Source organism: Propithecus coquereli, unplaced genomic scaffold, assembly GCF_000956105.1.
Source record: "Propithecus coquereli isolate 6110/MARCELLA unplaced genomic scaffold, Pcoq_1.0 Scaffold519, whole genome shotgun sequence".
NCBI classification, from domain to species: domain Eukaryota; kingdom Metazoa; phylum Chordata; class Mammalia; order Primates; family Indriidae; genus Propithecus; species Propithecus coquereli.
Window position 1 is genome coordinate 222,474 of NW_012151052.1, and position 10,113 is coordinate 232,586.

A 10,113-nucleotide genomic window follows, 5' to 3' on the forward strand; every position below is an offset into this window, starting at 1 on the left:
TGCTGCCCTGGTGCGATGGGCTTTTGCAGCTGCTGGCCCTACAGCTGTGGCCTGGTAGTTCCTGTCTAGACACCCTGGCTGAGTCTGTATCATTTCTTTCATCCTCCCTGATTCAGATGTTTATATTTGACCAAAATCTGATGAGATTTTTTTTACCGTTGTTTTAAAGTAGTGTCTATACATGGTAAACATTCCAACTGTTCAAAATTTCTCTTCTCCACTCCAGCCCCAGCCCTCTCCCTATGGGGAGCTGTGGTTACCCATCTCTTGAGTGTCTTTCCAGAGATATTCAATCCATATGAAATCCTATGTATGTTTGTATGGGTGTGCCAGTCTCCAGTATGGTGTGTTAATCTAATACACTGTTACTCATAGCTGTGGTTAAATCAATACCCAGGGTTCACATTTTTTGTGGCTAAGGAAATTCTGTTTTCCGCTGAGTCATGTAATATACTATAATTATATTTTACTTGTCTTAGTCTGTTTTTGGTTGCTTATAACAGAATACCTGAAACGGAGTAATTTATAGAAGAATGTATTTCTTACAGTTATAGAGGCTGGGGAGTCCAAGGTAGAGGAGCCCTGTCTGGTAAGGGCCTGCTTGCTGGTGGGGACTCTGCAGAGTCCTGAAGCAGCCCAGGGCATCCCATGGTGGGGGGCTGAGCATGCTAACATGGTATGTCAGGTCTCTCTTCCTCTTATAAAGCCATTGGTCCCATTCCCATGAAAATCCATTAATCCATTAACCCACTCATCCATTAATCCAAGAATTGATTAATCCACTCATGAGGGCAGAGCCCTTATGATCTAATCACCTCTTAAAGGCTCCACCTCTCCATGCTGCCACATTGGGGATTAAGTTTCAGCATGGGTTTTGGAGGGGACATTCAAACCATAGCTCTTCTCAAGTAGCTTTTTGATTTTCCTGAATTTAATAGTTTCCCAAGTATCAATCACTCATTCTTCCCTAAACTCTAAAGGAACATATGCATCTCCTTTCACAATGATGAAGTTATTAGGACTGATCTTCACCACTGTTCTGGGGTCCCCTCCTCCTCCTGCCATCCAGCTCCTGTTTCCTGGAGCCCAGGTCCTTTTTTTCCTTGTGCTCCTTCACTTTGGCATGGAGCCCGTCCTCCAGTAACTCCCTGTGACTTGCATGTCTGAAAATGCCATTTTTTCTACCCTCACCTTGAGGTAGTTTGGCTAGATACAGAATTAATAGAGGAAAATAACTCCCACTGTAATTTTGAAGTCATTGATATATTTCCTTTGAGTTCCAAGTTGCTCTTGAGAAGTAGAATGCGGGTCCAATTCACTAGCAAGTGACCTGCTTTTCTTCACTTTGTCTTAGAGTTGTAACATTCCCTGATGAAGCCCATTCGTGGGTCTTTTCTTTCCATTGTGCTGCTTACCCAGGGGCCTGGTTAGGAAAGACCCTTATCTTCACTTCTGGGGTGTTTTGTTGATCATCCTTCTCCATCATCCCCTGTCTATGTTCTCTCTGGAACTCCTCTTCCTCAGTTGTTGGGATGCCCAGATTGCTGTTCTGAGCTCAAAGCCTTTCCAGCTGAGCCTCCACAGAGACCGAGCCTCCTGTTTCTGGAAGAGACCCAACGACAGACACTCCTCCTGTCTCCAGCCTTACCTCACACCCTTCTTCCCAGTGGGAGCCTTTTCTTGGATGTCTAGAAAGTAACAAGTGGAATAATTGATGGAAAATCTTTGTTGTGATATAGATGGCATGGGTCTGGACTTGCTGGCTAATGCAGGTACCTGTCCTTACTGGGTGATTGCTAAGCTCTCCCTGACATGAATGACTAAAGACAAAGTTTAATCGTGCTCCCTTTGTGCTCTGCATGTTCCTTTTCTCTTTCTGGGCTGAATCTTCCTTGCTGGTTGCCTTAAGGTTCTCCCAGGCATTTTGTGCAGTCTGATTTCTATAGCCCAGGGCGTGCCTGATAGCTTCTCAGGTCTCTGGGGCTCTGCACAGGTGTGCTTTGCATCCCTGGGCTGGGTGCAGCCCCATCGGGCTGCCTTCCTTTGCTGTACCCCTCTCTGACCTTCATTTTCTCTTTGGTCCCTATACCCTGAGTCCTGATGCAAGCCTGCTGCCACTCTGGGCCTTGAGCCAGAGCCAATCTTCAAAGGCACCAGTGTCCTACCCTGTCCGATCTCATGGTTTACTGTGTCCAGCCCCTGGGCCTTGCCTCAAGAAAATGATGCCTCTTCTAAAGTGGACTTGTGAAATATGTGGGAAGGACCCCCTCTTCAGAAGCTTGGTTTTCCTTGGAGCTGCAAAGAAAAGTAGAAAACTAGTCAGCTGTGCAGAATCTTCAAGAACTGCTGAAAGCCAGAATCACCATTCAGCTACCAGTCATTGTCCACGATGGGCAGGGCATCATTCTAGACCCAGGATTCTCTCCCTCTTTTTTCAGCCCTCCCTGTCACTATGATATCCAAGGAGTTACCAGGGGAGGGTCAGCTCATCCCTTATTTGGAAATATTTGACCCGTGAGATCTCCTTCCAGCTTCTCCTGGTGATCTGTTGGCATTGTGACATCCAGCCACTGCCCCATTCTTGCAATTCTGTACTTAGGAGAATGGTCTCCAGTTCCATCCAGATTGTTGCAAAGGGTATAATTCATCTTTTTTATGGCTGAGTATTACTCCATGGTATATATATACCACATTTTATTAATCTACTCATAAAATGATGGGCACTTGAGTTGATTCCACATCTTTGTGATTGTGAATTGTGCTGCAATAAACATTCAAGTGCAGGGATCTTTTTGGTAAAATGACTTTTCCTTTGGGTAAATACCCAGTAGTGGAATTTATGGATTGAATGGTAGGTCCACTTTTAGTTCTTTGAGAAATCTCCATACTGTTTTCCATAGAGGCTGTGCTAATTTTCAGTCCCACCAACAGTGTATAAGTGTTCCTTTCTCTCTGCGTCCACGCCAGCATCTATTGTTTTTGGACTTTTTAATGAAAGCCATTCTAACTGGAGTAAGGTGATAGCTCATTGTGGTATTAATTTCCATCTCCCTGATGATTAGTGATGTTGAACATTTTTTCATGTTTCTTGGCCATTTGTCTTTCTTCTCTTGAGAAGCACCTGTTCATGATGCCATACTTGACACATATTTTCAGTACTCTATTTGTCTCAGGCTAATAAGAATCTGCAAGATGGTATCGTTGGGGAGAAGTTGTATTTAAAATGTTTAGTGTTTGTTCTGAAAACTGTGTATTTAACCTAAGGGAACTGTGTCTCCTGGAAGCCTGGGGACCTCACTCACTGCTGTGTGTCTGCTCTGGATGCCAACGAGGCTGTGCTAACTGCTGGCAGCTGCCACCACTGTCTGTAGGGCCCCTGGCCCAGGATTGAGCCACCTCTAACCTTGACAGCTTCCTAGGATCTTCTAGGCCTTAAGCTTCAGCCCTTCAACGGTTGAGGAATAGGTTTTATTTTGCTTAGGGATAAATAAGTTATGTTAGGGAAGCAAGCTGCTAGGAAGGAAAGTGGACTTCTCATCTTTTTCTTATTTTTCTTCTTTCCTCTGGTCTTCTTTGCTGTGTCTAATGAGCAGTGCCCTTGGACCAACAAAGGCAGTCTCTATTGGAGAGCACCTGAGAGTTTTTCAAAATATTCCTCATTCTCTCTCCCATTTTCACCCCTGGCTAAATGCAAGTTTCATGCATGTTGTATAATGTCCTGTTTGTAAACATGCTGGAAAGGTGGAAAGCAGGATTGTCAGCCTCTTAGAGCCAAGGCTGCCTTCTATAGCAGAGATTTTCTAACAGACAGTGTTCTAACCATAATATGAGGAATACAAAGGAAAGGTGATTTATAAGAAAGTATTGTGAATCTCAACATGTAAATGCTGGGCATGACCACCTCAGGAGAGATCATACAGTACCCACAGACTTGTACCTAGCTGCCCCCCAAGCACATGGCACATAGCTGCTGCAAATGCAGTGGGGCTGATAGTGATGGACCTTCCGAAATGATGACCGAGGCACTAGAAAGTTCCAAACAGGACCAAGGGATCCCAGCCCTCCATTTTCATTGCAGTTGCAGTCCTGGGGAATTAGGTTGATATTAAAACTATACAAAATACTTTATGTATATGTAAAATGGAATTAGGTTCTAGTCTCAGAAGGTTATTGGGGATATGGAGCAGTTGCCCCTGGTCCTTAAAAGCTATGATGAACTCCAGGTCATTGTGACCACCAAAAACAACTCCACAAATTTCCAAAATGCCTGGAGGGGACAGTATCCCGATGCAGAGAACCACTGATGTACAACCTACCGTAGAAATCAAGATAGGTGACAGGACATGGGTTCTTCTGAGAAACAGAACCGATGAGACTATCTATCTCTCTATCATCTATCCACAAAAAGATGTAGTTTAAGGAATCGGCTCACATGCTAGTGTGGGCTGGAAAATATGAAACCAGTGGAGTGATGGCTGGAGACCTAGGGAAGAATCGATGTTGCAGTCTTGAGTCCTAAGGCAATTTGGAGGCAGAATTCCCTCTTCCTCAAGGGACCTCAATTTTTTTTTATATGGCCTTCAACTGTTGGATGAGGCCCACCCACATTGTTAAGAGTAATCTGCTTTACTCAAAGGTTGCTGATTTGAATGTTAGTAACATCTGCAAAATACCTTTACAGCAACACCTAGATTAGTGTTTGACCAAACAACTGGGTACCGTAGCCTAGCCGTGTTGACACATAAAATTAACCATCACAGCATATGACAAAGAAGATGAAGAATTTTCTGTTCCTGTAATTGGGACTCAAAGGGTGGTCACTGTAAATATCTTTATGTGTTTTTCTTTGAAGTATAACCAGTGTGCAGCGTTCAGACAATGGATCATACATCTGCAAGATGAAAATAAATAATCAAGAGATCGTGTCTGACCCCATCTACATCGAGGTACAAGGTAAGTCCAGAGGCCAGAGAGTCCCACTGTCAGAGAGTTGCTTAATTTAGAGCCTGCATTAAATGTTTTGTGTATAATATTCTAGAGTTCGGCCTGCCCATTTAGAACTCTGTATGCAAACCTTGCAAATCCACCAACACTGAAATTTTATAAGGCAGTCCTCTTTGTAGACTATAGGTAATAATAAAATGAATTCAGTTCTTAAAGTTTGAGCTCTATCCTAGTTACTAGAGATGAGTTAAAAAGAGATTATATACTTCCTTATCCACTGGTTTTTTACAATAAAAATAGACTGAAGACTTTAGGAAGCAAAATGCATTTTTTTGAAACCAGTTCTCAGTGCTGGTACCAGATACCACTCACCTGGCCAAGTGACTATTGGCTTATTGTTCAGCATCTTTTCCTGTTTTGCATATGCAGATGGTGAAACATTGTGGGGTGAGTGGTTTTCCTGGACTGAGTCAACAGCTCAGCTGGAGACTCCTTTTGGGTGGTAGGATCAGGTGCATGGTTCAGAGAAATTCCATGACATCACATGAGGGTCATTCGGGGTGAAGAGTGAAACATCAGGCTAGGAAAAGGCAGTCTCTGCCCTTGAACTTGAACTCTAATGGGGAATGTGAACTGATGCACAGGTGAACCAGGCTAGGTGAGCCCAGGTCCTGAGCTTGATGCCCTGGAGGTTTGCATGCCTGGTTCTGCAATGGCAGGGCCTATCCAGGAAGGCTGCAAGGAGGAGCACCTTTATTATCATCTAAAGTGGTTGTTCCCCACTCCCCGGGGGGCTGCCCTCCGGGGCCTCTGCATCCCTGCTCTCTGAGGTTTCCCTGTTAGCAGAGATATCCGATCACCTCTCTTTCCTACTTTCTCTTGAAACTCAACCAGAAACATCTCCCACTAAAAGGCTCCTCTGCTACCCATTCTTTTGTGAACCTGAACTTGATACCCACTAACACAGAAGGAGCCTGAGAGAGGGAAAAGGGAAGAAAGAAGGACTGCATAGGAGAGACAGAGAAGGGGAAGAGACAGGGAGGGAGGCCCCTCAGAGGAAGCTCTTTCAGACCTTACAGCGCACGTCTCAGGGTTATGTCAGCATCAGCCAGAGAGGATTTCCTACATTTGCGGCTAATCTGGGGAAAATATTTAGAGGACATTTTACTTGTCAGAAAACTGCCCAGGGCAGGAACACCTTAAGTCCAAACCGAGTTTTGGAAAACCTTGAAACAGGAAGAAAGAATCCCATTTCACATAACTGCCGTATCATTCCTGTTTGAAACAGATCTGTGAGTTCCCAGTCCCAGAAGAACACAACTAGCTTGACTTGTAACATTTTTGGCATGTGCTCCCATTAAGTACTGACTGGCTTTCTCTGAGATATTCCTAAACTACTTTATGGCCTTGATTTTGGAAGTACAATAGGAGATTTTAGGATTGTAACTGTGTAACTGTATCTATACTGTTTCCATGAGAATGTGCTTTAAAAAATGTTCAGCCCTACGCAAGTAAATGGATTTTAAAATTTACCATCACTCATCTGAAAGTCACACAATAGATTGCCTCATACCATGGGCAGACCTATTAGTAGCTTTGTTTTTACTCCATGTTTTTTTTTTAGTAAGAAATACTAAAAACCTGCCAACCAGTCCTAGGAGTTTGAGCAACACCTGATTTAAGAACTGTTTGTGGCCTCCCTTCTAGTAAAACCAATTCTGAATCACTATCCGTGGCCCCTTTGGGAAAGTGTCTAGAAAGCCTTAAGGTAGACTGGTGGGAATGAGGCTCTGTGCTTTGTCTTACCCAACTTTAAGGAGGCGAAAACTGGCCATTTCAGACCTGAGGTAGTTAGTACATGAACAAATCTCCCGTTGCCAAGTTCTAGTTCAGTTTCCATTCGCCTTAGGGCTCTGCCTCTGCTCAGGATCTGAAACATTCTTTTCTTTAATGCTTTCTCTGCAGGACTTCCTCACTTTACCAAGCAGCCTGAGAGCATGAATGTCACCAGAAACACAGCCTTCAACCTCACCTGTCAGGCTGTGGGCCCACCTGAGCCGGTCAACATTTTTTGGGTTCAAAACAGCAGCCGTGTTAATGAACGGCCTGAAAAATCCCCCTCAGTTCTAACTGTTCCTGGTAAGTCCAAGCAGTGCACTTATTTATCTGTTTATTCTCTAATAGCAGAAGGGATGGGAAGTTTGGTGACTCCTGTTGCGCACCACCAGTGGGCAGTGCAGAAGGACGAAAATGCAGGTACGGCAGTGGCAGCGGCGGTTATGGGACTAGCTAGAGGGGAAGGTAGGTAGGAATCACAGGTGTGAGAATTCACAGGCTAGGGTTCCAAAGTGGCTGAGGGCCCTCCAAGGGTGTGCTCGGTGAAGTTGGGGAAGTGGCCAGAACCCCCAGCCCTGGCGGCAAGAGCCCTGCTCGCTTCCCCATTGCAGCTCTGGAGGTCTTGTGCTTACAGAACCACCGCGGTGGGTTTGACAGCAAGAAAGTGGATTGGTTGCAGGGAGCTGTTGTAGGAAGCTGGTGAGTCCTTGTGGGATTGTGGCTAAATGGACATTCCATGTTCTTGATTTCCATCCAAGCGAGAGTGCCCTGACTTCGGTCCCCCGCACCACTGACAATGCTCTTGTTAACACCATGGACGTTTCCTGTGCCCCTAAAGCCAGTGGGCTCCCCTGTGGCTCCTCTGATCGCATCTTTCAGCAGCATCTGGCAAGGTGACAACACTCCCTCCCTCCTTCCTTTCTCCATGCATTCAGCAAATGTGTTAGGAGGGACTTCTGTGTGCCTGAGGCTGTTCCGGGCCCTCAGATATTGCAGTGAACTTGGAAACATTGCCCTGGCTTTCTTCCCTATTCATTGCTCCTCCTGTGGTGCTGACAGGAGTTCTGAATGGTGAGGTGTCCCAGGGCTCAGTCCTGGGCCTCCTTCTTTTTACTTCGAGATGCTCCCTGCTGAGAATGCCAACTGTGTGATGAAGACCTCGAACTTTACATCTCCAGCCCAGACCTTTCTCCCCAGCCTCAGGCTCATGTATCCAGCTGCCTCCTTGGCATTTCCACGTGCTGGGTGTGTAGCCTTCTTAAAATGGAACTCTTGATTTCCACCCAGACTTGTTTCACCCCAGAATTCCCCATCTTAGTGAATGATAACACCATCTGCCCATCCTTCCTTTTTCTCGTTTTTCGTGTTGAATGCATCAGCAGTTCTGTCAGTTCTGCTTCTACAATGGTCTGAAATCTGTCTTTTCCCCTTCTCTGCTTCTGGCACTGTGGTCCACGTCACTGCCAGCTCTTGCCAACACCACTGCAGTAGCTTCCTGACTGGTCTCCCTGCTCCCAGCCTTGTTCCTACTCCCATCCACCCTCCTCAGCAGCAGATGACATCACCTGCCTGCTGAAAACCCTTCAGTAGCTTTGGGTTGTCTTAGACTATCACCCAGAGTCCTTCCTGTCCTTGCCCCTAGGGGCTGCATGCTCTGGCTCCTGCCCAACTCTCCAGCCCAACGCCATCCCACCCTCTCCTCCCTGCTCCTTAAGCACCATAGTGATTGTTTTTCATTCCCCCGACACCTCGTGTTTCTTTCTGCCTCCGGACCTTTGCACTGTCTCTTCTGTCTGCCTGCAATGTTTTTTCATCTGTTTCTTGTCCCATGACACAACTCAAGTATTACTTCTTGAGTGCTCAGAGAGGTCTTCCCTCACCATCCCATCGTTGACTCCCAATCACATATTCTTTTCTACCCCCTCCATTGCACTCGTCACTATCTATAATTACCCTGTTATTTGTGTGACCTCCTTGTCTATCTGAGAGAATGTGTTCTTAGTAAGGACAAGGACTTTGTCTTTCCTGTTCACTACTGCGCTCCCTGTGTAAAGCAGCATCTGACTCATAGCAGTACTCAGTCAATATTTACAGCCAGGATGAATCAGCAAATGACAGCCAGCCTCTAGCTGTTGTCTCTGAACCACTTTTCTAACCCCTGACTTCAGGAGGAATGTTATAGTCTTCTCTGTCTTCTCTGAATTTTCTTTGAGTTTCTCCAAGGAGTTGATAATTAAGTAACTTCTTGGTTCAAAATAAATTTTAGAAAATATACTCCACCTTTTCTAGAATGATTACTCTGAATTCCCATAAAGAAAGACTTTTTTTCATTGAGGTAAAATTGACATATGATTAAAAGCATAGAACTTAGTTGTGCAACTTGGTGAGTTTTCCGAAGTGTAGACACCCATGTAGCCAGCACCTCAGTCAAGATGTAGAACATTGCCATCAGCTCAGAAAGTCCCTCGGGGGCCCTTCCAGTTGTCACCACCTCCCAACACTATTCTAATATCTATCCTCACAGATTAATTTGCCTGTTCTTGAAGTTCAAAAAATGGAATACAAAGTATATACTTTTTTGTATCAGGCTTCTTTTACTTAGCATGCTTCTGAGATTCATCCATGTTGTTTTGTGCATCAGCAGTGCTTTGTTTTTTATTGCTGATACAGTGCTCTGTTGTATGATGTGTTAATTTTGTTTATCCATTTGGTGAACATTGGGGATATTTATGGCTATTGGCTGTTATGATTAAAGTAGCTATGAATATTTGCATGCAACTGTTTTGGGGACATATATTTTTATTTTGTCTTGGATAAATACAGAGGAGAGTGGTGGCATGTGCCTGTAGTCCCAGCTACTCTGGAGGCTGAGGCAGGAGGACCGCTTAAGCCCAAGAATTTGAGGTTGCAGTGAGCAATGATGACACCACTGTACTCTAGTCCCAGCAAAAGAGCAAGACCCTGTCTCAAAAAAAAAAAAAAGAAAAAGAAAGAGAAAAAAAACCTAGGAGAGGAATTGCTGGGTCTTATGGTAGGTGTATACTTAATTTTTAAAGAAACCACTTAACTATTTTACAAAGTGGTTGTACCATGTTACATTCCCAGCAGCAGTGGATGAGAGTTCTAGTTGCTCCATCCACATCCTTGCCAACGTTTGATATTGTCAATCTTTTTAATTTTAAATATTCCAGTGCATATGAAATGGTATATTAATGTGGTTTTAATTTACATTTCATTTCTGTGATGCCTAATTTTAGATTAGATTTAGAAAAGATTTTAGTGTCTTTTCATGTGTTTATTAACCAATCATATATTCTTTTTGGTATATATTTG

At 44.4% G+C, this 10,113-nt stretch overlaps 1 protein-coding gene across 1 annotated transcript in view; it reads left to right on the forward strand.

Annotated features, from left to right (window-relative positions):
* Nucleotides 1-10,113, forward strand: part of MERTK (MER proto-oncogene, tyrosine kinase) — a 104,914-nt gene that overhangs the window by 25,433 nt on the left and 69,368 nt on the right. The window contains exons 3-4 of the mRNA XM_012656782.1: nt 4,853-4,953; nt 6,910-7,083. Of these exons, the coding sequence (XP_012512236.1) occupies nt 4,853-4,953; nt 6,910-7,083 (275 nt within the window). The remainder of the gene's footprint in view (nt 1-4,852; nt 4,954-6,909; nt 7,084-10,113) is intronic.